This window comes from Amblyomma maculatum, chromosome 3, assembly GCF_055883805.1.
Source record: "Amblyomma maculatum isolate TAMU_Amacu chromosome 3, ASM5588380v1, whole genome shotgun sequence".
NCBI lineage: Eukaryota > Metazoa > Arthropoda > Arachnida > Ixodida > Ixodidae > Amblyomma > Amblyomma maculatum.
In genome coordinates this window covers 107,677,748-107,705,511 of record NC_139346.1, presented here as the reverse complement: position 1 = coordinate 107,705,511, position 27,764 = coordinate 107,677,748, and the positions used below count along the sequence as shown (strand labels likewise).

General features: G+C 44.1%; 1 protein-coding gene across 5 annotated transcripts; it reads right to left on the bottom strand.

Annotated features, from left to right (window-relative positions):
* Positions 1 to 1,542: 1,542 nt before the first annotated feature.
* Positions 1,543 to 26,302, bottom strand: LOC146195507 (evasin P1243-like). Of its 5 annotated transcripts, XM_084597836.1 has the most exons (8): positions 26,132 to 26,290; positions 21,496 to 21,567; positions 18,648 to 18,722; positions 15,709 to 15,744; positions 14,159 to 14,209; positions 6,812 to 6,861; positions 2,444 to 2,512; positions 1,543 to 1,828 (listed from the first exon to the last, which is right to left on the bottom strand). In XM_084597836.1, the coding sequence occupies exons 3-8, from the start codon at positions 18,688 to 18,690 to the stop codon at positions 1,637 to 1,639; spliced, it is 441 nt and encodes a 146-aa protein (XP_084453962.1). In that variant the 5' UTR covers positions 18,691 to 18,722; positions 21,496 to 21,567; positions 26,132 to 26,290; the 3' UTR covers positions 1,543 to 1,636. The 5 variants fall into 5 exon arrangements, with proteins under 5 accessions (XP_084453962.1, XP_084453966.1, XP_084453964.1 ...); XM_084597840.1 differs by lacking the exon at positions 2,444 to 2,512 and having other exon boundaries at positions 26,132 to 26,298; XM_084597838.1 differs by lacking the exon at positions 21,496 to 21,567 and having other exon boundaries at positions 18,648 to 18,713; positions 26,132 to 26,292.
* Between the last annotated feature and the right edge of the window lie 1,462 nt (positions 26,303 to 27,764).

Sequence of the window (27,764 nt, the reverse complement as noted above, 5' to 3'; positions counted from 1 at the left end):
TTTTAGGTTTCCTTGCGCCTACTATGATTCCAGCCAGAGTCTCCTGTATGAACGCGGCTCTGTATTCAGCACAATATTCTGTTGTTTTTTTCAACCCATCCTTGCGTTGGTAATTTTCACAGTGTACAACCACCGCGCTAAGATCTCTGCTAGTCTGGGTGACGTCCGTTTTGGGATGTTCCATGCTTTGGAGGAAGACTTAACTGTCTACAGAAAATGCAGGGCTACGAGCACAATGAATGGTGACGTAACATTGATCAAGGTGTTTAATTTTTTACCGGAGAAGCCTTAAGCTCGTTATATATATATATAAACTTAAAGTAGGTGACACATGGTAGAAAAAACAACACTTTATTCCGACGTTTTGGCCGGGGTTCGGCCTTTGTCAAGGATTGTAGAAAGAAGCTGTCGGTTCCCATTTCTTATATACATGCACAATCGTAGAACACGTTACCAGCCACTATCAACAAATAAACATCAAAATATCAAAAACAAAACTTCACACGAGTGATGTAATGGCGGTGCAAGGTATATAGACAGAATGACACGTGTTACGCTTAGGTCATGCATCTTAATATTTTGCACAAAGAAAGAAATATACAACACTTAAAAGATTGTTGTCACTATCAGCGCGCAAAACAAAATATCATGAGATTAGAATGGGTGGAGTACATGTCACACTTAATCCTGCAATATTCAGGAGGGGGAGGGGGGGGGGGGGGGGGTTCATCTACTGAAATATCATTCTCATTGGTAGGCGGCAGTAGCAGATAACACGTCAGTTAAATTCTACTGATGTGTTATCTGCTACTCTCGCCTACCAAGGGTGAAACATGCGTGAAGATACCCTTTCCGTAACCGCAATGTTTCCTGCTTTCGTTTTTTTTCTTTGAAGAGAGTGGTGGACAAGGATCGTCAACAGTTTTAGTGAACAGAACAAGGTCGAGTGCAAGAATGCAGTAGCTACGTGCCAACAAGTATGTAATAAGGAAATAATTGTACTTATTATGCTGAGTACAATTACGCCCTTATTACAAGTCTACTCCGCCTTGGGCAGTTCCCCTAAATATTCGGCTAATAAGTATGGGGAGGGAGCAAGCGTGATCTCAGGCTTCACGAACAGCTTTTCAAGTTATAAAACGTGCCGAAAACTAATGATAGCTGCATAATAATGCGTGTTGGGGTGAATGAGATTTGTGGCACCATACTATCCGAATTAGTGATTTTAGCTAAACTACACAGTAAACAAAAATACGTCGAAATATCGGAGTTTAAATTAGTCATCCATTTGTCATTCTTTGCACAATACAAATTTCGCCTCCCTGGACTCAAGGATGTGAGTACTACTGAAAGAGGAGATACCGGTAGGAGTATGGTTGCACATTTCGATTTTACACTTATCTGCGATTGTTTACAGTAACTCGATCGCCGCAATTTTAGCACGATTTAAAAGAGGAGGAAGCGGTTTTACATGTCAAAATTACTAAAAAAGAAGCAACCCAGAAACATGAAAACGATATGAAAAAAAAAAACTGCACCCTAGACCAACAAAAATAAAAGATTTTATTCAGATGCAGATTCAAGAAAGGTTGCAGCCACGTTTCCTGGTAACAGATCACTGATCCGGAAATTTTCGTCAAAGATCACGGCCGCTCGTAAGTGTTGTTGGAGCTTTTGTGGTCACATTTGTAGAATTTGGTGGCGACGTATCATGCCAGCAGTCAATCATAAGACCATTGCGCTGGCAAACACCTCGATAGCACAAACCGACAGGGCAGGTGTAGTTAACGTTTCCCTGCATGCGGTTTGCAACGTGCTGTGAAATTCCCTATAAAGAAGTGAGAGAAAACAAAGTGATTTAAAGCATCTTTCCTTGTCTAATTGCTCCTTGCTCCTTAAAAAAAAAAAACGCTGTTTCCAGATGCATTTGGTAGAGAGAGAGAAGGAAAACACCACTGCGTTTACAAAATGAGTTAGAAATATTTCTTAAATTGTATTATCCTCCACGTAACCTTGTTCTTCTTATCTATACGTTTATGGCAAAAAATATGGTCATTTTCCTACGCTCTCAAACATCCGCAACTGTAAGGTAGGATATGGGAATGCGAGGGCATAACAAACATGAGAAGATAGCGGAAGAGCCACAAAAAGGCACTGAAAAGGCACGACAGAGGCACTGAAACTTTACGCGTCCGAACACTGACGTAATCCCATGGTCTGTGGCAGTGCTTTATGAATTCATCACAACTTTGCAAGAGTAGAGGCGTTTGTACAGCTTTACGTTTTTACTGATGTGCACTACGGTAGGTTTGGAAGCTCTAGAATGCTCACTGCATCACGTTTGAAATCTTTGGCGAGCGCTAGCGCTAGCAATGACCGGAGCGTGCATGACGCACTTCTAACGCTACGTATTCTCATTGCAGTAAACAAAAATAGGACTTACTAAGCATTCTGTTTCGTTAGGTAAGTGTCGTGTAGAATTCTCGCACATGGCTAAACACCCAACAGGAATCTGTTAAAAGAGAGATCATTTATGTGGAGGTAATCCGGACTGCGCGAAACAAGTATATGAGCACAAGGGCGTGCAGTGCAGCCTTAGCTTCGTAGAGCCGCAAGCAAAAAAAGGCCATATTATTTAGTTTTTTAAGCTACACCTTTCATCGCAATAAACTTTGTCATAAGAATGATGAGTGTAAACCGTTATACATAGTAGCGACCAAGTTTACCACTATAATAGGCCGTAGTTCTGTTCCAGAAAAATTTACTCAATAACCACTTTCTGCTCTCATGCAGAGCATCAGCGACGAGTTTTTATTATAAACCTAGGCATCAATTAAAATAATGCTTTTCAAAACAATCTCCCGCCGCAAGTACTTAAACGCAAGCCTTTTATTGAGCACTGCTTTGAGCACCCAGGAACCGCACGCTGCTAAACAAGCGCAAGCTGGCTCTTTTACCCATCGATGTGCATTGGAAGCCTGCTCAAAAACATGTTCAACTGAAATTACCATAGCAGAAGGGCTTAAAGGGCATGAGCCCTCCATAAGGTCGACTCGCCTCTCAAAACTTTTCACAGGCGTTGAAAAGTGCTTTCAGACATTCGTTTTGTTGCAAACCACACCTAAAGCTCAGATTCTTGCTAGCCTATTGAAGCATATATCATTTCAAGCGTCCTCCGGCTGCCCTTTTTACTCGTGGGGTCACGAATGCGGCGAAGCAAACCAACTTCACGAATAGAGAATCAGCCTCAAGTCGTTCCGTTCCCACCTCTAAGTCAATTTAGCCTGACATACTACAAATATCGTCCCACAAAAAATAACTTTTATTAGTCTATCGAAATTCGCCTTTTTGCATTGATCACCAATCCTGATCGGGTGTTTCTTTCGCTGCATTAAACTGGACGCTTAATATTTTACGTAGATGGCTCGCATGATTCAGCTGAACAGCTAAGCTACACCAATGTGACCGCTGTAGGCCTGATGCAGTGGGAAAAGAATAGAAATGCTGAAATAAGCAGTCGAGAGTCTTCTCGGCTCGAGCACAGAATGGCATCCTTGACCATTTGTTCAGACAATCTGACGTTTTCTGGCGAATATCAAAAAATTTAATCTTCAGCGAATCTATATCTTCGAACCTTGTGCGACTGCTGACTGCGCTACTCTGCATTACATCGAAATGAGATCGTGTTTCTCCAAATAGTTGTAGCTGTGGATGAAGGCCATATAAACAGTATAAGGTTAGGGTACCTCGCCCTTAAAGTTTAGATTAGTTTAGTTTATGGGAGAGTGCGTAGGTAGGCCAGTTGATGAGGCATTGCAAAAATAAAACCAGGAGCAGACTCAGGGCAGAGAGAGACGACGACACAGGGCGGTACTTGGGACTGAAATTTGATTGAAAATATTGATGACTTGTATAAACGAGGTGACACATGTGATCTTAAAATCAAGTGACAAAAGATGACGAACCAAAAAATGAAACATGACCTTTGGCGAACCAGGAGACAACCACGTGCAAGTAGAAGCTATCGAAAGGCGAAGCTATTTTTCCATATGCAGCTTGTATCATATGTGACGCGATTTTTTAACTAATAAATACTAGTTCATCACATCTCTTTTGATAGTTTTGATGTTAAGAAACCACGTGTGAATGAAACTTGCAACGTAACAACTTTTATCAGCAGCATGTTAGTGTGGCCATAACAGGTTTAAGAAGATTTGCTCAAAACCAGTCTGGTGGCGCGCCACCCGACTTTGTCGTATCCAATACGCCTAAGGAGCAAACACTCCACACCAAACTCTAACACAAATCACAATTCCGGAACAGCATTCATTCATTCCCAGGGCGCCGCCTTTATCCGGCTGCTTCTATAGTCACTCGATAATTCTCAGAGTACCGAGAAGATCCAATCGCGTGCTGGAAACCATGACCGGTGTGGCCATAAAGCTTCCAACTGCTCGAGGCGCGCTTCTGGCGCGGCTATATTCAGTCAAATGTAGAGCATATTTTGAAAGCAACATGGGCAAAATTAGCCTGTGCATTACCTTGAAGTGTACCGCAGCTACTCTAGAAAGAGTAGAATTTGCCAATTGTGAACGGTAAGCCTGTACAGAAGGCTGAGCGTCGGTCTGCATTAGGATTATTCCAGTCCTGCCAAAGAGCCCTATAGAATAATTCTACACCTTGGTATTCTGTTGTGATCTTTGTGGTATTCTAATCACTCGCACTTCCTTGCCTTCTTCGGTTAGCACCGTAAATTACCACATTGAGCGATTATGAATGGCTATGCAGATGCCAACTAACTGTACGCCATCGCACATGCGCGCATAATCTTCGATGCCAGCTCACTTCTGCTTGCTTTTGCTTGTTAAACATTTTTATTGATGCAGTCAAAATCGTTATCATTAATCATTACCACTCATCCCTAAGCATTGTTACTCATTTCCAGTCATTGCGCCGTTCAAGTCGTAGTTTGACATATTGGTCCTTTATAGTCATGATGAGTCATGTCTAGTCATAACTAAGCATTTTTACTCATTTCCAATCAGTTGTGGTCGCTAAAAGTCATCGCTTGTCATATTGGTCATTTCATAGGCATTAGCAGTCATGTTGAGTTAGGCCTAGTCATTTTACTCATTTCTAATGAGTGCCGATCATTTCAAGTCGTCGTTTGACATATTTATTGTTTCGTAATCATGGTGAGTCATACTTACTCATTCTAGTCATTACTACACATAGGTAAGCATTTTGCTCGTTTCCAATCAGCTGCAGTCATTACAAGTCAATGTTTGACATATTGGTTCTTTTGTAATCATTAGCAGTCATGATGAGTCATGGCTAGTCATTGTAGTCATTGCCACTCATCGCTAAGCCTTTTTATTCATTTTCAATCAATTGCGTTCATTACAATTCGTCGTTTGACATATTGGTCATTACAAGTCATTATCTATCATCATTATTAGCCATTAGCAATAGTCATCAAATATATCGTAGTCTATTTAAACTTTTATTCATTACCTATCACCATTAATTCTTTTCATTCTTAATTTCTCTCGCACACGTTCGATATTCGCAAGCGACATTAGCGCACAGATACGACACACAGAACACACGAACACATTTTCGCTAAACGAGGTAGCCTAGAAAGACTTTCGCTTGAAAAATTTTTCCGGACTTATGCAGATTGTGCAGGCGAAGTCGCTGTAGCCCGGCATTCTGCTGCTAAGTACTTCTTACATAAAAAAAAAAACCCGAGCAACAAACCCCAGACGCGAAATACAGCAATCTCTGCACACACACTGTGGTGAAAGGCGTCAACGCTGAGACTGTTTGGAAGCTTGATGGCGAGTGCGGGCCACGGCGCACCATGTGACCCATGCTGACCAATCGGTGGCACAGTAGCGCGGGGACAAGAATCGCAGTACTCTGAAAATTATCGAGTGACTCTAACTGCCTCCGCACCAGATGGCTCAATGCACAGCACTAGCAGTGTCCTGTATCTTCAACATGGAAGCCTAAATGATTAAATTATGGAGCCGAACCTCGCTGTAAAAACGCTTGTTTCAGTTGCAAGAAAAAACACCGCCCCCGTCAAATGACGTCCATAATAGAATTCCTTCTGGCACAGGAAATTCACTTTAAAGGAGCAGCTTCATCGAAGCGCAGGTTTCTCCAAGTTTTTGTCTCTTTCCCGTTGCTGTGAGGTTATACAAAACAAGCTATAATTGGGACTTTGTGTTATTTCATCCTTTTTCTGTCAACTAGCCGCCAATGCAAAATAAGAGGACAAGTGACTCCGGATTGATTTTACGCGAAAGCATAAAGGGCTCGTTCAAGCGGAAAGCCGTCCCCGCACCCTAGAAGAGATATGTCGCAGAATTGAAAAACATGTCTTAGAAACATACGGGCGTGATATCTTAAGGAAGTTGCGACACAGAATTTAGGATGGTGTGATACAATACTGCTTCCCATTTAGCGCCCACCTGTTGGTCCCGTTCGAGTCAAAATTGTGGCAGGGATTAGAACGAGCGACATACGTACCTCCAATTGTATGCCTTAATAGTAAACACAGATGTACACCGAGAAGTAGGACAGTTCGTACATATTCCTTTCCCCTAAAAGCAAGCCAGCTAAAAAGTATTCACGCAATTAAAAGAGCCTGTTTTAAAGGCACTATCGTATTTAGCCTTAGGGGCGAAGCGTTCTCCCAGTTTTTTCCGCTTGCAACATTTGGCAACACTGGTAAAGACGCGTTATATATTTATATATAGGCAGTTTTTACTGCAGCCTCCATGCTGTACCAACAGAAACCTACCGGGTCTCCTGTCGTGTTTAGGCTTTGTATGGTGCATGTGATGTTGTCCACTGGTGAATTTATAGAGAAAAGCAAAACAGATTAGTACAGGGCATCATGGGATAAATTACAAAAGTTAGTGTCCCTTAATGCAAGTAAAAGTGCGATAAACCTTTGATGTTGGCTAGCAGGTTTCCGCCTAAGACACAAAAGTGAAAAATCGCTTAAAGACAACACAGAATGGTGCACAAGATGATTCACATGCTGTCTTCATGCGCGAATGATCCGTCGGAAAGAGAACGCGTGTGTCTGCCTTTCCTCCTGTTCCTTTTGTAAGCGCTCTTTAGGTCTTACTTTGCAAGAGGGGCGGTCAGAAAGGGAAACAAACCGCATTCTCACTTTTTTTTTTTGTGGAATCCTTTCAGTACCAGTGATTTCTACAATTCGTGGTACGTTAAAGTTATCGCAAAACCGGACTCGGGAATAGAACAATGACCGAAATAAACTCAGAACGAGCCAGTTCACTCATCTCAGAACTCGCATACCAACTTCATGTCGCGCTTATGCACAGCAGGCTACACTTTAAAAAGTACCAGTTTTTCGATGTGATTTTTAGAAAAAGCAACAGTACATTAACGGTAATAAACGAAATTGCAATTCTGAAATCACTGGAAAGTCTGTTTTAGAAGGTTTCATACGCAAAGTCCCCATTCGAATATACATTTCTCAGCGGCAAAGTTACCCATGGTATGCACAAAGGCGATACCTTAAGCGGTTGTGTAACACTTGTGCATTGAAATTTTCACTGTTAGGCTTCGGCACATTAGCCTTTTTTTAACAACAATACTAACTGCGAAGAGCGTAGATAATCTCCAGTGTTCGCTTCCGGATTGTTGTTTAGACGACCAGCAAAATATGCATAACCAGGTTAGTAGTTTAAGCTAATTTGAATGAATGAGATAAAAGCAGTCCAGGAAAAAGAGCATGAAATGTCGCATAGCGCTTACGTATTTACAAGGCTTTCAGTTCAGTTTAGTCGTTCAGTGGTATGTGACTCTTCGTGACCCTATGGACCATATCACGCCACGCTTTCCGGTCTGCCACTATCTTCCTAACATCACATAACTTCATCTGCAGCGCCTCGAGGATGCCATCTAACCATCGCGTTCGCGGCCTACCCTCCTCCGGTAACCCTCAACCTTTCCCAACATCAAAGCTTTCTCCAGCGACTCCTCTCTTCTTATTAGATGACCAAAGTAGCTAAGCTTTAACTTTAGAATTTGACCCTCCAATGAGCAGTCAGCGTTTATGGTCGACAATATCGACTGATTTGATCTTCTGGCAGTCCAAGGAACTCTCAAGAGTTTCCGCCAGCACCACAATTCAAACGCGTCAATTTTTCGGCGGTCAGCCTTCTTCCCAGTCCAACTCTCGCCTCCATACATCACAACTGGAAAGACCATAGCACGAGTTATACGGATCTTGGTTGGTAGTCCGATGTCTCTGCTCTTCACTAGGTGGTCAAGGCTAGCCATGGCTCTCTTTCCCAAAAGCAGGCGTCTCCTAATTTCATGGCTGCAGTAACCTTCTGGGGTAATCTTGGAGCCCAAGAAGAGAAAATCTGTCACGGCTTCCACTTCTTGTCCCTTGATGCTCCAGGACTTGATAGGGCAAGACGCCATTTTCTTTGTCTTTTTAATGTTTAGTTTGAGCCCAAACTTCTCTCTCTTCGCGCGTCAGCTTTATATCCTGATACTTTGACAACTGTGTTTTTTCAGCCTCGAGCTGATGCAGTTAAATTTTACCTCCCGTACATCAAAAGCACTGTATTAAAGGACAACCTGAAGTTGATTCCATATATTTTCTCCGCATTTCACCTCTTTCTTTCAACGTTTTCGAAACGTGCAACGATCCTCAGACTTTAAGACATTTTAGCAATACTTAACACTGATTAACAAAGTTGCATATTTTCCCACTGCCCGTAACCCACCACTCTTTTTGGTTCATTCACACTGGAATCACGTAATCATGACGACGAGCTGAGTTTTCGCAGTTTTCGTTACTGAGAGAAACAGCGAGGAAACTTAAGCTCCGTCTCCAAGGATATGAGGTGACAGTGTTAATGCTGCCATCTGCACACTCGTTGGCGTACGAGAATTTTGTTCCCCTTTCTGCCACCGATCCCTTTATCCATACTTACGTATCACACACGGCCATTAGCATGCACTTGTACGCTACCACATTATGGGAAAAGAAACTCCACACAGATATGACGTCCTTGCTTTATCCAAGCCATACGAATGGCTCCGTGGCCTTAGGCTAGCCTATCTGACTCGGGATTAGGGTCAGCGATTTCGGCCACCATTTGTTCTTACCACCTATGCGAGCTGGCCGGGTTGGTAGCTCTTGCCCGCCCGACCAAGTCATGTGCTCTCGTGATGCCACTCAGCGCATCAACCAATCAGTACCGTGGCACCTCACTTGCCAACTACTACCTGCCTCAGGCATGATTGTGATTTGGTGCTCACAGCGCCGGCTCCGGAGTGTCGGAAGAACGCAGTCACGGGCAGGAAACACTCGCTAGTTGCGGTTTCAACAACTTCGGCGCATATGACGACTGAATGAAACCTATGTCTGTACAGGAATGACTCCCTACGCATGCACAATGATGCAGATGAGCTTAGGTAATGTGATACTGGACTTTGTTGTGCCTAGTTATCTGGCCAGAAATCGCGCTCTCGCTGGATTTTTAAGAGAAGTTGTTTTTGCCTTACAAATTTTGCGTGCCCATTTTTCGGTGGAATATCTAGTAATGTACCCAGGAAGATATTGTATAAGCACTTACTCAATCTGCCTGTACCCGTCCCCCTATAAAAATCCATCTATTGTGGAGGCCGAGGACAAGATGTCCTAAAGAGAGTTAGGAAGATACAGGCTAAGCCGACCGTCAAATCGATTTTCTTCAAGCTTCACACTGGTATTATTCCCGTAAAAACGTGCCTTTATGATAAGGGTATATTTGTACCTTTGACGCTTAACTGCACAATCTGCAAAAACAAAAGGCAGAGATGATCGATCACGTTTTTATAGACTGCTGGCATCCTGTTTTTCACTGGGATATAATACAAAAACCTTGCGGTATTCGGTTTCTACCCGCACAAAGTGACGAGGTTCCGTAAGACATGATTATGGTGCTGGGCCTCCACAGCATTTGGAAAACGTGGATGGCATTTAGGCACGCAGAAGAAAGTGTACGATCGGTCAGGGACAACTTCATTGAAAGTGTAACATTACTCAGATATGTTCCTCATAGCCTGAGAAGACTCAGTGGATAGATGTGGTAGACAGATTGATCAAAGTGAAAACATTTTTATACCTTGCTTTAGCCAGGGGTAGACTAACACTTTTTACGCCTGTATGTACATTGTCGACCGGCAATAAGGAAAAAAATTACAAGTGTTCAACGCTGCTGAACCAAACATTGAGTGAAAGCGTTAGCTGCGGGGGACCTAGCGTTCTTCTTCTTCTCCTTTTCTTCTTCCTTCGCCCACATATAAAGCCCTTCTTTAACTAAGCCGTATGAACGTGTCTTAGTGACCTATAGGGGTAACGTGAATGCCAGGGTCCTGCAGGCACTGTGGGCGGAATACCACGGGAATCGCTTTGGCAGCCTTTATCTGGCAAGTGGCATGGAAGCGCACTGACACGGTCATCGGGTTGTATGACGTTACGAGATCATATGTTTAGGGCAATTTGGTACACGCTCGTACCTCAAGCTGCGCCTTTGAGATAGAAGGGCGGAACCGAAATGCAGGACCCAAGGATGTCAGGCTTTTCGAACGATGTGATTAACGCAGTGTTTTATACACATGTTGGATGGTAGTTCACATAATATTTTAACTTACAACCCTGTGGTAACGAGCACGTGTGAGATAAGACTCCCAAATTAAGCCAGTACTGATTAAGAGAATAGCGAAATGCACGTGCGCGAACGAGAATTCGTACAAGGAGTGGCAAACCGGAGCCATAGACGCCGTCGCATCATATATTTAAAAGCGAAGCTTAAGTACTGTCCAATTTCTTTTTCATCAATCTCAACTTCTGTGAGATCCCAGTAATGAATAATTATGACTGGGCATCCGCACAGCTATTACTAGGCAGTGACCATAACTTTTCATATCGTCCTGATAGCTTTGAACGGCCGTATGCATATAAAAAAATATTCCAAGGTCACTACCGAATCTGCACTGGAGAAATGTGTAAGCCTGAATGTTGCAGTGTTGTCTGCGAGATGTGGCCGCGGGATGATGATGATGATGATGATGATAACAACTTTATTTTCCACCAGATTAGGAGGCCCTCGATTCCCGCCCCCGGCACGCAGGCCTAAGGGACGGGAGCAGAGACCTCCGCGATCAGAAGCAGGCAAAGAGGTCTTGGCTCTTCGCGGCTTCTTCCGCCAGGCGGATGGCTTGTAGCTGTGGAGCAGGAACCTCGCTCTGCAGCAGGTCTTCCCAGGCTTCTCTACAATTTATATTTCTTTAGCCCCTGGGGAGCTAGTACATTCCCAGATTATATGGTCGAGGGTCCGTCTCTCCCCACAGTGCTTGCATTTATCGTTTCTCCTATCTTCCATTTGGATATAATATGCCCAGACCGGGTGTGCAAAGTTCCCAGCTTGCAGGCGCCGCCATGCGACTGCCTCCTTATTGTTTAGACTTTTATCCGGTGGTGGCACCAGTCTCCTGCTTAACCTGTAATTTTGAAGAATCTCCGTATAATTTTGCAGACGCTCGTCCATGTTCCGGCAATCGGGCGGCTCCACAGTTACCCGGAAGTAGAGAGCTCGGGCTAACTCGTGGGCCGCTTCGTTGCCAGGAACGGACGTGTGTGCAGGGGTCCAAATTAGGCGAATTTTCCTGTTTAGTTCTTAAATATTAGGTCGGAGGAGAAGAAGAGGTTAGACTCTCTCATTCAACGATGCATAAAGAGGGCCCTAGGCTTACCAATTACCACATCCACAGAGAAGCTCCTTTCTATGGGAGTGCACAATAGCTGGGACGAAATAGCGGAGGCTGTCAGAGTTTCGCAGCTGTAAAGATTAAGTCGAACGACCACGGGCAGAACAATACTCGAAATGGTAGGCCTGCAGACAGATAGGGGACTACGAGAAAAATCAAGTATCCCACAGGACTGCCGAGAAAATCTAATCATTCCCCCCCTCCCTCGTAACATGCATCCCATATTCAACACAGAGAGGAGGGAGAAGAGAGCAGAAGCACTAATCAGACGCTTCGATTCGATGGACAGCAAGTCGGTTGCGTACGTGGATGCGGCAAGTGGCAAAACGGGGGCGGCGGTCGCCTCGGTGGTCGACGGCCGAGGTGCCCCGGTATCAGCCGCCGCCATTAGAAGCCGCAACGCCGAAACGACTGAAGAAGTTGCAATAGCGCTCGCTTGCGTCGGAACACAAGCCAATTTCATAATCAGCGATAGCAAAACGGCTATTTGGAATTTTGTAAAGGGTAGGGTCTCGACGGAAGCGGCAAGGCTTCTGGCCAGTAGATGTGGCCGCGGGATTCCGCGAGTGACGTATACGGCGTCTTTCCTTTCTTATAGAACACCGGTGAACTTTGATGCGTTCAGAGGAACGAGAAGGGGCGTTCCTCTGTGACCGAAAGCTGATAATCGAAACCGGAAGTTGGCTGCGGCCATCTTGGCTCTCAATTACACGCTTAATTGCCTCTAAATATTTACCTAATTAACTCGCATCAAGAATATTATCACTTGCCTACCTTTTCTTGACGCTCCATCCGATGGTACCATTCTTTCTTTCAATATACGAACGAGTTGCTCTTTCACAGCTCCAACCAGGATCCGCCCATGCGAAACCTGGTTGAAATAATTCATATAACGAGTATTCCTAGGCTGTCTTAATAAAGTTCCGACCGAGTGGTCTGAGTCTGCTAGGTTCTTTCGCGAGGGTGTGGCTGCGGCTACTTGATGTAAATTATTTTGGCAAAGCCTGAAGCGCAAAAACGATATAGACGTGAGAGGGACAAAGGACAAAGCTCTAACTTGCAACTGAGTTTTATTTGGAGCACGGACGCATATATACAGAAGAAAGCGCTCCGAAAAGGAAATATGAGACTCATCGCACGGTCACGTTATGACCATTGAGGAACGTGATTTCCTCTTCTGACAGACTCACCGACAGACGTCCCGACGCACAGAGCTGCATTCTAGCGAATCAAAACTACCTATATTGTTTCACGGATGCATCGATCTCTGTTCTTCGCCTAATCAGTGCACTCCCCGAACAATGGCTTGCAGATTTTACTACGGCAGTCATAGCAGTGTTCTGATAAGTTGCCTTTCCTTGGTTGCAGCTGTGTGCGTCGGGACCTCATCGGTGAATCTGTCAGGAAAGAAAATCGCGATCCTCGGTGCTGATGGCATGAGCGTGCGATGAGTCTCATCTTGCTTCCTTTTTAGAGCGCCTTATTTTGTATATATGCTTCCGTGCTTCAAATAAAATTCTATTGCAAGTTAGTGCTTTGTCCTGTGTCTCTCACGTCCGTATCTGCCTTTTTTTTTTTTGCGCTTCAGGCTTCGCCAAAATGAGTAAACTCTACCAACGAGAAACAGCCTTGCCTAACTTTTTTTGCTGTAACATTGCTTAAAAGGAACTCTCCGTACTCAGGAAAAAAAAACGATTGTTTTCTATCCTTTGTTTGTCCTGTTTCCGTTATTCCCTTTTAAGCCATGCTTGGTTCGCAATCCAATAGTAGCCACTCCATTTATAAAGTTTCTGACCACCTCCAAAGCTACCTCGGAATAACTGACCCCACTCGTAAGGTGCTTAAAGCTTCTTATCTAAACGACTGTGCCTAGCGCTATGAATAGTAAGGGCCAGGTACGTGAAACGACAGCATTTGCAAAACATTAGCACGTAACGATAAAGAGGTGCTTCTGGAGAGGAGACAACCGATCATCACCATTTTTAAATGCAGGCAAAAAACGCATATGTTTCTACTGTTTAAGCATATTAACCTGCGATCAGGGATGCAAGAATCTAGGCCGTTGAGAATTCGATTTATACTTATTGATGTCATGTTTGTGGGCGTTTACATCAGTTCACTTCCACAGATGGCAGGAGGTAGCTTTGACTTCGTCCTCGAAGCATTTGTACGTGAGCCTCTGGAGTAATATATTGGGACGTTACCCTTAGGGTGTGACCCTCGTCCTGTTCCTCATCATTATGTTCAAAGAGCCCAAAGAGAGAAAGGATGAAAGCTAACTGGACAGAAAGAAGTTATCTGCTAAAAATAAAGAGGCAAATTTTTTTTTTCGGAACGTTGCACTCACCGGAAGGGTCGTAGTATTCACAATCTTCGTCTGTTTGTGGTGAATCCGATGCTGATAACGAGAAACACACACATAATTGTTTTTTTATCTCAAGGAACCACATTTGATACCTTTTTCGGTAAAGACAAAACGAAAAGAGTTCATAAGAAGGGAGCCAACAGCCAATGACACTAAGGAAAGCAGAGGGGAAGTCCTTTTTATCGATTTGAAGTATTAATTAATTGTGGAGGTTAATGATTAGAAATGGGAAAACAGCGCATGCAGCTGAGGCTCATCCCTTCTTATGTATGCCATAACTACGCTCCTTATTTTCCTTGCATTTGCCTGCTGAAAGAAGAAAAAGCCAATTTGAAAGATAAGCTATTAACAAAACGGAAAAGCCAAACCTCTGAAACTGAATTATTCTTACGGTAATCAGGCGCCTCATTCGAGCCGACGAAATTTAAATTAGCGCATAAAAGTTCAATTTTTTTCATTGCTTGAAGATCACTTCAGATGGTAAAGAGCTTTTTAACAGGCATAGTTTTTGCTTCCCAATTTTAGAATAAGCACTGTGCTATACAAGTCTGAATTGATGTTTTAGTTTGGTTTGGTTTATATAGTTGACAATCCCAAAGGGAATGCGGCTATGAGAGATATACCACAGTGGACAGCTCCGGAAATTTCGACCTCCTGAGGCTCTTAACCTGCACTGACATCGGACAGCACACGGGCGCCTGCATCAGAAAGCGGCCGGGATTCGATCCCGCATCATTGGGCATAGCGGTCGAGCGCCCTAACCGCAGCACGACCGTGGAGGTGTGATGCTTTTGTGGCTTTCACATCCCTCAGTCAAGTGGATGCAACTAGCACAGGGCCGGGTAAACCGGACAAGTACGGAAGAGTCCTTCGTTTTGCCGTAAGTATAATCTGGCTGATGATCACGACGATGATGATGACATCCCTCAAGCCGTATTTTGTCGCCCTCGGCGTGTCGTCCTAAATTGGTTATGTGCACACATGGTGCGATAATGTATGAAGGCTAAAACCCAGATTGTATTTTCAACCTATAAAAACTTAATCCTTTTTCTTACCTTATTTTAATTTGTGTTTTCTTTTTTAATTATTCTTAAAAAGGCGCGCTTTTTTTCGCCTAAAGATTTAAATTTTTGAGTCTTACGGTTGGCAAAAGCCTGAAATCAGTGCACGCATCACGCGGTACTGCTTTTGCGAAAAGCAAACAGGATATGATGTTTGCTTCTGATGCCTGCGCTGCAGCTCTTATGGCAACCCTAAGCCCAAAAACTTTCGAAAGGGTAGGTCGAATGATGTCTTTATCTGACGTATGTATAGTACCTAAAGAGATCCTTAAATACTAAGCTACACTTAAGACACCGCGTTGCTTGGTTAGTTTTAGCAAAGGCGGTGTATATGCTAACCTGACTTAGTGAGTCAAGTTATAACGAAATGAAGGTAGAACGTTTTACTCATTTCGCGAGAAGCAGCTCAGAAATCAGAGAGGGCAAACTGTTTTCCGACAACGTTTTAGGTCAGAGCTTGAAACTACTTACCTTCATTTCGAGAAAAGCCAACCAGTAATTGGGATACTGAAAAAAAGGAGCCGGTGCCGAAGTACATTATTATTAACAAATTCGCGCTAAGCGTTATCCATGTATGTAGTCAGTAATGCTCAAAAGGTTTAAAATAGCCTCGCGGGTGCGAACAGAAATTGCAGAATTCAGTATGCGTGTATTTGAGCTGCACACGCAAAGCACTCACATCTCTGAAAGATTCTTATTGTTTATTCAGGAGCAAGTGGCTGAACCGCAGCGTGAACACAAACTCAACCACGAGATAACCGGGAATATGGCGCGCGCATAAAGGCGTTGGAGGGTCATAGAGGACTAATGTAAGGAGGCCTGGGTAAATAGCACTCAGTTATATTTAAAAAAAATAGAAGGCTCAACGATTCTAAATAACAATAACAAACTAAATGCTGGCATCGCACTCACCGACCAGTTTCGCAATTAAAAGTCGACAACAATTACGAGCGCTATCCAGGAGGCCACGATAGCTTACACTGTCAGGACCCACGAGATGGTCAAAACCACCTTTTCTTCCCTAAAAACAACTGAGATTTTTAATTGACCTATACGAATAATTTAATCAATTTTTCTCAGCGATGAATTTGTATTCTGCAATCGGATACATTTCAACAAAGGCCTCGAAAGCCCGGTATACATTTTTTGCTGAAAGAATTAAATATATGGAATTGTTCTAAACGTCTCTTTAAGCGCACTGAAAACGAATACCGTGATTCTAGAAAACTATCAACAATGCATGCATCTGTGATGGAGGAACTACGCGTCTGAACACTACATCGATTTACTTCTGATTAAAAAATATGTCAAGCCTTGTCCCATCAGTTCAGTTCAGGCGTTCAGTCGTGTCCGACTCTTCGTGACCCTATGGACCATGTCACGCCACGCTTTCCGGTCTCTCACTATCTTCTTAACATCACATAGCTTCATCTGCAATGCCTCGAGAATGCCATCTAACCATCGCGTTCGCTGCCTACCCCTTCTCCGGCGACCCTCAACCTTTCCCAACATCAAATCTTTCTCCAGCGACTCCTCTCTTCTCATCAGATGACCAAAGTAGCTGAGCTTTAACTTTAGAATTTGACCCTCCAATGAGCAGTCAGGGTTTATGGTCGACAATATCGACTGATTTGATCTTCTGGCAGTCCAAGGAACTCTTAAGAGTCTTCGCCAGCACCACAATTCAAACGCGTCAATTCTTCGGCGGTCAGCCTTTTTCACAGTCCAACTCTCGCATCCATACATCACAACTGGAAAGACCATAGTACGGGTTATACGGATCTTGGTTGGCAGACTAATGTCTCTGCTCTTTACTAGGCGGTCAAGGCTAACCATTGCTCTCTTTCCCAGAAGCAGGCGTCTCCTAATTTCATGGCTGCAGTCTCCTTCCGAGGTAATCTTGGCGCCCAAGAACAGAAAATCTGTCACAGCTTCCACTTCTTGTCCATTGATGCTCCAGGACTTGATAGGGCAAGACGCCTTGATCTTCGTCTTTTTAATGTTCAGTTTAAGCCCAAACTTCTCACTCTCTTCTTGTACGCGCATCAGAAGTCTCTTGAGTTCCACTTCACTTTCTGCCATTAAAGTGGTATCATCCGCATATCTAAGGTTGTTGATACGTTTTCCAGCAATCTTCACTCCAGCTGAAGACTCGTCCAGACCGGCCTTCCTCATGATGCACTCTGCATATAGGTTGAATAGGCAGGGCGACAGTATGCAGCCTTGCCTCACCCCTTTCTCAATCGGAAACCAATCAGTAAGACCATGCCCAGTTCTGACTGTGGCCTCTTGCCCTTCATACAGGTTCCTGAGGAGACAGATGAGGTGAATTGGAACTCCCATCTCTCGGAGAGCTTGCCACAATCTGCTGTGATCTACGCAGTCAAACGCTTTCGCATAATCAATAAAGCAGAAGTAAATGGGTTTCTGGAACTCTCTTGCTTTTTCCATGATCCAGCGAAGGTTGGCCTTGTCCCATAAGCTCTGCTAAAAATGAAAACGAAGCGTTGCAATTGGTGCAGCGGGGTCCTTGTAGATAACTTTGATGTTGTACCACTAGCATACTGGTAGATCAGAATTTCATAAGAAGAAACAACATGTCGGTCTCTAGGGACTCTAGGGAGCACTGCGACACAGCAGTACAATTACATTCCACTGATAGGAAATATTTCACAGGTGATAAGCTGAGGAGGATTTCAAATTGAAATCAGAAAGAAAAGGATCATATCTGCTTCAAAATTGCGCTTTATTGCATGGCAATTATTAGCAATGACCTCATTTTAATCGTCTACGAAAACAAAACAACTTCAAGGGGCGCATCACCTGCTTTTCACTGACTGAAAAACAGTCATGAGAATGCACTTCGCTTCCGTCTTTTCTTAAGAATTTAGGAAAAAGGGCCCACTTTTTTTTTTGTTTTTGCACAAGGACCCCAAAACAATATTTTATTCTGTGCCGAGTATATAGGTGTCTTATTCTCTTAATACATTTTCCCGCAATGTTCGAAACAATGACGAGTGACTTCAAGAACTACACGTCAATGTGTATGTCTGTATTTTACATTCCTATATCTCACATTCGACAGCGAAGAAAAGATTTCTTATCGACAACACCGTTTATACAGCATTTGAAAGCTCGCCCGGCCGCAGTATTCCATGACTAAAGCGACAATATTTTTACGATGCATGCAACGACAGCTCTTCTGTCAGCGCAATACTTGGATCATACCTAATTTTTTGACACATGCGTTATTAACGTTAGTGTTCGTTATCGCAAAATCTCTTCACATCGGAGGGTCGCTCGTACTATTCAAACATACAAAGTGCAGTTACTTGCAATAGGCGCACGTCTACTCGCACAATATAGAAACAGTCTGCGGAAACTTCTCACGGAAGGAGATGATAACTTACAGTAAAGGAGAAAGATGAGGGTTGCTGATGTTGTGGTGGTCATTGCATTCAGCTGGCTCTATTATTCTGGAGCACCTTGGAGTGACGGAAAAAAATTACAGGATACTCTTAAAATTTGCCTGTAAGGGCCAAGTACCCGACCACATCAGTTGTTCCTTTCGGCGGTTCCCTCTATGGATTCTAGATTACCTACGTGCTACTCCCTTATTCAATAATCTCCTAATTTCTTACAACTCTATCCGCAAATACTCGCTATGTTAAAAACCACCGATATACATATAAAACCTGCTTTGACAAGTACAAAGGGTAGTGGCATCAAGAAATCCTGGAATTTTCGATTCCCATTCCACCCTTAACTCACAAGAGCTGCCTGAGTAGGCAGTTCGGCCATGTCATGAGGTCTCGTGACATAAGACAATCCGCCGACCAAGCAGCATCCGGCTTTGTCATCTGCCAACTGTCGTCTGCGGTTACTACCTGTCCTAAGTAGACATATTCGCCTACTATTTCCAGTATTTCGCTACCTAATGTAAACTGCTGTTCCTTCCCGAGGCTGTTGAACATTACCTTAGTCTTCTCATATTGATTTTCAAGCCTCCCTTTCTACTTTTCCTGTCTAGGTCATCAATCATTATTTGCAGTTCATCCCCCGAGTTGCTTAGCAAGGCAATGTCATCAGCAAATCGCAGATTACTGAGGTGTTCTCCATCTACCCTTATCCCTAACTGCTCCCATTCCAAGTCTCTGAATGCTTCCTCTAAACAAGCCGTGAATAGTACTGGGGAGAATGTGTCTCCTTGCCTAACACCTTTCTTTATGGGAATTTTGTTACTTTCTTTATGCAGAACTATGGTTGCTGTGCAGCCACTATATATCTTCCAGCACTTTCACGTACGGCTCGTCTACACCCTGATTTCGCAATGCCTGCATCACCGCCGAGGTTTCAACTGAGTCGAATGCTTTTTCGTAATCAATGAATGCTATGTGTAAGGGCTGGTTATATTCCGAGCATTTTTCTATCACCTGATTGATGGTATGGATATGATCGATAGTAGAGTACCGTTTCCGAAACCCTGCTTGATCCTTTGCTTGATTGCAGTCTAAGGTTGTCCTGATTCTATTAGCGATTACCTTAGTAAATACCTTATACGTAACAGACAGTAAGCTGATTGGTCTGTAATTTTTAAGGTCCTTAGAGTCCCCTTTCTTGTGAATGAGGATAATGTTTGCATTCTTCCATGGTTCCGGTACCGTCGATGACACCAGGCACTGCGTATGCAGGGTGGCCAGTTTTTCTAGCACGATATCCCCCCCGTCCTTCAGCAAATCTGCAGTTATCTGATCCTCTCCAGCTGACTTCCCCCTTTTCATAGTTTCTAGTGCTTTCTTGACCTCGTCCTTCGTCACTGGCGGAACGTCTGACTGTTTTTCCCTACCAGCAATCTCATTACGGTCCTGACTACTTTGGCTACTGTAGAGATCTGTATAGAACTCCTCGGCTACTTTGACTATCTTTTCCATATTAGTGATGACGTTGCCCGCCTTGTCCCTTCTCGCATACATCTGGTTTTTGCCTATGCCCAATTTCTTCTTTACCGCTTTAAGGCTTCCCCCGTTCTTTACAGCATGCTCAATTTTCTCCATGTTATACTTCCTTATATCGGCCACCTTGCGCTTATTGATTAGCTTTGATATCTCGGCCAATTCGGACAGGTAGTAACCGCAGATCCGGACCACGAAAAGGAAATAACAAGAAGAATACGATTGGGATGGAGCGCATTTGGCAAGCACTTCAGATTATGACTAGCAGCTTGCCGGTATCGCTCAAGAGGAAAGTATACAACAGTTGCATCTTGCCTGTACTCGGCTATGGGGCTGAAACGTGGAGGCTAACCAAGAGAGCTCTACTTAAGTTGAGGACAACCCAGAGGGCTATGGAACGAAAAATGGTAGGGGTAACATTAAGAGATAGAAAGCGTGCAGAGTGGGTCAGAGAAATAACTCAAGTTACCGACATTCTAGTAGAAATTAAGAAGAAGAAAAGGACATGGGCAGGACATGTAGTGCGAAGAGAGGATAACCGATGGTCGCTGAGGGTAACAAACTGGATTCCAAGGGAAGGAAAGCGTAGCAGGGGGCGGCAGAAAGTTAGGTGGGCGGATGAGATTAAGAAGTTCGCAGGGGTCAAGTGGATGCAGCTAGCACAGAACCGGGTTAAGTGGAGAAATATGGGAGAGGCCTTCGCCCTGCAGTGGGTATAATCAGGCTGATGATGATGATGATGAACTGTCGTCTGCGGAGGCACGCTACGAATTCTCGTGGGGTACGCCGACAACGAGGGCGAGGCAAGTTCACGCAAAAGGGGAGACTTAAAGCCATCGACTGTACTTTTATAAAAAGAGAGCTGTTTATGCCATGATTTCCGCTTCTACTTCGGCGTCGTCATTACACGACAGGTGCAGCGCGCTACAACGACTACTTGTTCATGACACATCCACGTCGTGAGTGATATTGTTGGAATGTGCCACTTTGATTGGTTAGAGTGCGAGTAACCATTGATACTTGCATTTTCACAAAAGTGAGAGTCCCTTCAATTTCTTTTTTTTTTTTCGTTTTCCTCATTGCATAGCAAATCCAGCTTATTCATCTTTTTCAAGTGCGGAAATATTACATTAATATCAGATCATAAATCATCCCTCTCGCGTATTTAAGAAAAAAGCAAAACTCTAGTCTATGCCTTAGTGGATCGCAGTTAAAACGAGTGATTTAGTGACAAACGCTTTCACCGCCGATTAAAATTGGTGAAAAAGAAGGCTTAAAAACATTGGAAATCCAAAATACTGCATACCACACGAGAAGGAAACGCAATACTGCAAATACTTGATTCAAAGCAAGAGCAGCGCCGACCTCCTGCCAAATACTGCGTAAAAAAGAGAGTTCAAATTAGTAATCCTGTCATGGAAGTCATTAACTTTAGCAGTCGTCTATTCTCCGTACTGTTTATGCATCAGCGATACCAAAAGGGGCGAATACGAACAAACTTTTACGTGCGTCAAATGGCGAATATAAAAGAAAAAAAACATATCACACGTGCACATTTTATTTCTACGCGTGCATGGGAGGGAGACAGAAAAAATGAAATTTTCCTAAGCTAGTAGAAAACTTTTCAAACCCGCAGGGGCGGCGCAGTGTCTAGGGCGTTCGACTACTATGCCCATGGATGCGAGATCGAATTCCCGCCTGGGCGGCCGCTTTTCGGCTGCGGCCGAAAGCCAGGCGCCTGTGTTCTGTGCAATGTCAGTGCACGTTATAAAACCCCAGGGGATCGAAATTTCCGCAGTCCTGCACTACGGCGTCTCTCATAGCCTCAGTCGTTTTGGGACGCTAAACCTCATAAATCAAACCAGAATTTTTAGGAGCGGCTTGGCGGCCCTACCACGTCTCCTGTGGCGGCAGCTGACTTTCGAACTATCTTGATGATCCAGGCTTGCTGGTACAGATTGCCTCTGGATAGGGGCCGCCTCTCCTACTGCACGTTTTTTGGTCTTCGCATATTTACCGTTTGGTCTTACCGCCCTGGCATCATGCAGAAGTATAATAGAGCGCGGGCTTTGCTTTGCAAAGGCCACTTCCTTGTGTAGGAGTTAGTTACAGTCCTTCACTGCATAGCGCCAGAGGTAGATAGTTGTTCACGTGATACTCAAAAACGCCTTCTTTCTAGCATAAGGTGTTCTAGTGTCTCACTGTACAGTCCTGGGATGGGATGGGGTGGGGTAAGAGAGAGACGCGCGCGGTTGTGGGAGCTCAAGCTAGATCATTTGCTGCCCCGTTTTCTTCTACTCTTTCGAATTCAGGTGTCCACTTTATTCTGTGGATTTGGTAGAGTCTACGTAATACCGTCTACTCAATGCGCTTTGGCTACGTCTGTACAGTCCTGGGATGGGATGGGGTGGGGTGAGGTAAGAGAGAGACGCGCGCGGTTGTGGGAGCTCAAGCTAGATCATTTGTTGCCCCGTTTCCTTCTACTCCTTCGAATTCAGGTGTCCACTTTATTTTGTGGATGTGGTAGAGCCTACGTAATACCGTCTACTCAATGCGCTTTGGCTACGTCTGTACAGTCCTGGGATGGGATGGGGTGGGGTAAGAGAGAGACGCGCGCGGTTATGGGAGCTCAAGCTAGATCATTTGCTGCCCCGTTTCCTTCTACTCCTTCGAATTAAGGTGTCCACTTTATTCTGTGGATGTGGTATGGTCTACGTAATACCGTCTACTCAATGCGCTTTGGCTACGTCTGTACAGTCCTGGGATGGGATGGGGTGGGGTAAGAGAGAGACGCGCGGTTGTGGGAGCTCAAGCTAGATCATTTGCTGCCCCGGCCGTTTCCTTCTACTCCTACGAATTCAGGTGTCCACTTTATTCTGTGGATGTGGTAGAGTCTACGTAATACCGTCTACTCAATGCGCTTTGGCTACGTCTGTACAGTCCTGGGATGGGATGGGGTGGGGTAAGAGAGAGACGCGCGCGGTTATGGGAGCTCAAGCTAGATCATTTGCTGCCCCGTTTCCTTCTACTCCTTCGAATTCAGGTGTCCACTTTATTCTGTGGATGTGGTATGGTCTACGTAATACCGTCTACTCAATGCGCTTTGGCTACGTCTGTACAGTCCTGGGATGGGATGGGGTGGGGTAAGAGGGAGACGCGCGCGGTCGTGGGAGCTCAAGCTAGATAATTTGCTGCCCCATTTCCTTCTACTCCTTCGAATTCAGGTGTCCACTTTATTCTGTGGATGTGGTAGAGTCTACGTAATACCGTCTACACAATGCGCGTTGGCTACGCCTTGCTACTTAAGTAAAGCCAACTTGAACACTCTCATCTCTTTCTAATGACAACGTCCTGCATATCCTAAAATTTCCTGTATAGTGTGCAACAAAGACGCGAAACACATACGAAATGGCTATTGAATTTAGACTCATTGGCAGCGAGAATGCTGCCACGAAAGCATGATGCTTTCGCCTTCCCACGCGTAAGCAGTCTTAAGTGTATATCTCTGATATTATTGCATCTTCAAAACTTGGTCGCGTTGGGGTGCGCGGCTCAACCTAAGCCAGATGGCATTTCTTAAAAAAATTCGTTTAAACTTTCTGTGCCAAAAATGCGCCTTCTATAAAAACGAAAACTGCTATTGGCTCACGAAGCAAAGACAACGCATAAAAGTTATCAAATATCTTGTGCGTATTTCAAAGAATAGTTTACGGATGCTCTTAAACCTCTTGTAACGCTTGGTCGCCTACTGCAGGAATAAGTTAGGCACTGATGTTGTAGAAGCTAGAGGCATGGTATTGACGTCATTGTGTCAAGGCTCGCTAACTACTCTCGGTTCCCCTGTTCTTCTGCGTTAATGTAATTTTGAGTGATTATTTTGCCAGTGCAAAAATACAGGCGTTTCAGACATAGATGCGAATGTGCTGCGCAAGAGGTTGAAATGCATGTCAGGTAATAATTAAGATTAGTAAGAAATAAATAACATTCCGAACTAAAGCGCTAACCGCATGAGGCAACAATTCGCGGCGGCATGCCGCGCAGCAACGCCATCGCGCGACGGGCTGAGGGCCGCCAAAGAATTGCCGCTCGTTGCTGTCGCTCAGTTTCTGGGTTTGTAGAAAACTTTGCGTGTCGCCCGGAAGCAGCTCGCGAGGCAGCCAATCGCAGAAGGCTTTGCGCTGCTCAACTTCCGTTCTGGCTTTCTTTTTTTGTGTTTTTTTTTTTTTTGCGTATGAAGTTTGTTTTCGTAGTCCGGTTTGGGCGAAGACCCTGGTGCCTGCACGAGCTCATTTCGACTGATCGATGTATATATGAGTGCATCGAGACAAATCAGTAAAACCTTAGAAGGGTAGTAAAAACACAGTCTAGTGTGGCTAGAGGAGGAGGAGGAAGATGAGGGGGAAAGGCAGGGAGGTTAACCGATAAAGGAACTGGTTTGCTACCCTTCACTGGCGGAGAGGGGTAGATGGGTATAAAAGTTGTGGGTGAGAGAGGGATGGGTGATGACAGTACAGTTACATCACAGACATGTCAAATCACATATCACGTAAAATAAAAATCATAGCCTTTTGATCAGTCCTGTGCTTTTCATAAAGCGGAGCAGTGCCTGGGAGGCCTTCACCGCAGACGATCGCCGTGGCCAGGGATCTAGGATCTTAATTTCAGTTAGTGGGCGTCCATCTAGACGCTCCAGCGCACGGCATAGGCACTGTCTTTCCTCGCTGTATATGGGGCACTCATAAAGAATGTGGCCTATAGTCTCGCACTCACAGTTTGTGCATGCAGGGCTATTTGCTAGGTATTGTCAATTTTCGAAAGGAGCAGGAGAAAGTCACTGCTTGTAATGCAAGTCGGCATCACAGTGTAGTAGCGCCCCGCTGCGCTGTGACCCTTTAAAATGCGATGAGTTACAAGAAATTTCATCACTGTTTTATCGTACTTCATGCAGTTTAGTGTAAGAAATGGAATATAGCCAGATTGCATTCCCCTTGACCGAATGACGAGGCGGCGGTAACAGAGCAACGCTGAAAACGCGCCTCTCTGTCGCTGAGCCCCGTCGCTCCGTGCGGTATGCACCAGCGACAACGACAGGCGTTGGCGGCGGCGTCGCGCGACAGATCGCTAGGGGCTGTCGCCTCAAGCGGTTACCGCTTAAGGCGAATGCGCTTCTCGTAACTGGTAAAAAAGTATTGAATTTCATGAACCGCACAAAAATTCGCGCTTCACGGATATAGCCTATTGCTGTAAAAACGGCCCCACAATGTAGGAGGTGTTGATTTCTGTTGTTGATCATTTCAGTACATATTTATCTGGACCATGCGAGAATTATAGCAAGGAAGAAACGGCCCGAGCAAGAAAGTCACCATGTTGAATAGAAGCAGAAAATATACTATGAAACAGGGATGAAGGAAATAAAACGCCGTAGTACTTTTTTTCCAATGTACTTTTATTATGCGGCCATTATCCTTAGTCACCCAATGCGATAGCTTCGTCAGGCTATGTGTATAATACCAAATTTTTGCACACCCTATTACGTAAAGCAGAACGTTCATCCAAGTTTCTCTAGACATGTGTGGGCTTACGGCATGCAGCACTGCGCTCAATGCTGCAGGTAGAAACAAGTCTCCTACTACCATATTAACCAATCTTGGGCTCATCAGTACCTCTGTCCTTGAGTCCAACCAGGGAAAAACACCATCCTGACCATGCCAATTTTGTTGCGAACAGAAACTGCGGTAGAATGGCTTTCACTAACGGGCTTGGTTGAGTAACCAATGATAAACTTTAACGAGGATTCCTGGTAGCGCTTTAATTAAACTGACAAGGATTCATACCACAGGGATAACGCATAGTTAATGTCTCCGCAGCTAAAGTTCCGATTTCGTGCATTTTGCTAAGAGCATTCCTTTTAGTGATGACACGCACAAAAAGATCTTACTCACCGTATCGGAAACAGCACAGATGCATACACTTCAAATACAATTAGGAATAGGCGTGTTTATACGTTCCCATGCACTAGCGAGAGGTGGGAACGGCTGACGCGCTAAATTCGCTGTAATCGAGAGTAAAATCAATTTGCGTTTGACGCCTACGAGCTCCCGACTGGAAGGCAACAAAAAATAGCAAAAGTGCGACGGGCATTTATTGTGTCTTAGCTTTGTGATTTTTGTTTTTAAAAACGTTCTTGTGCCGACGCCACGTGCATAGACACATTATTTCCATTGAAATGACAGCGATGAAAAAAGAATTCGGAATTCAGCAGATCTTGTACTTGAGAAATCACTCACCCTGAGCGACGATGCCGTCTTGATAGATGTCGAAAACAAATACCTTTTCCAACTTTTTATTATACATTCATTTTCAGGTGCAAGCAGCCGACGACAACAGTATGTCGCCGTACAAGATCTGCGAGCGACCTTTCGTGGTTAGGAGCTTAAGTTTTTAATCGCTTGAAGGTTAGAGGTAAACTTAAGCTGTAGAAGTGAATGATGCTACCGCTGTGGCGACAAATCGAGCTAATAAAAAGAAAATGGTAGCTTTAATGTGCGTCCAAAGTTTCTGCGTACAAAGCTGTGCAAGCAGAACCCCAAGCTATATGGGCATCTAAAATAAATTTCATTTATGCTTCATAGAAAAACCAACGCATGACATTCTCAGCAGGTGACCTGGCACGTGGGTTGCAGGGAAAAGTAGCATAGCTTTTGTTTTATTTTGAAGCAAGTAATTTACCATATATCGTTTTTAGCCCATCTAAGGTGTAATGGGCACTGTTAAGAAAATTTTATGCTGCAAACGCCATGTAGAATACCATGTGCTGATTCAGCGAGATTCCGAATGCTAATTCCCTAAAACACAACCGCAATCCCTCCCTCTTCGCTGACATGTATATTTAATTATCTAAGCTAGAGTGTCTATCTTAGAAATGGTTGGCAACATCACTCATCATTTGTTTTCCCGAAACTGAGCTCAGTAGCAAGACTCGTGTACAAAATCCATAGTATTACGTAACACATTGAGATGAAAATGAGAGCGCAGGCTTTATTTGGAGTGCGTTAAGATATGGCATCAAGGTCTTTCGCTTCTGTTTGGAACGTTGGAGGCACCGGGTCGATGGCATTGTCAAAATATTTTTTTTTAACATGCATAGGTTTCTGCATGACTGCTAGCTGCAAATATCATCATTTAACAAAGACTTCAAGAATTTAAACTTTTGTTATGCATTTTTGCAATACCGATTTTTTTTTTGCAATAATGAGTTTAGAACAGAAAGATATCGCGAAGGAGGAGCTTAGAACGCATGCATTATTTGGTTCCTACTACGCGCACGGCAACGCGTGACCACTTGCTCTGCTTATGTTCCGCTGATGCTCAAAAGCTACTGGATGACATCTTCTGCACATCCAAAGGCAATCTGAAATTATTATTGAAGCATAAATATTGTGATCGCTGAAACAAATTTAGCCTCGGTATATTAGACATTTTTCAGCTCTTTAATAAACGTAGCAACCTTTGTCATGTTCTTTATTACATTTGTCATCTGTCTATATGTTCAAGGACCACAGTGTGTAGTTTAAT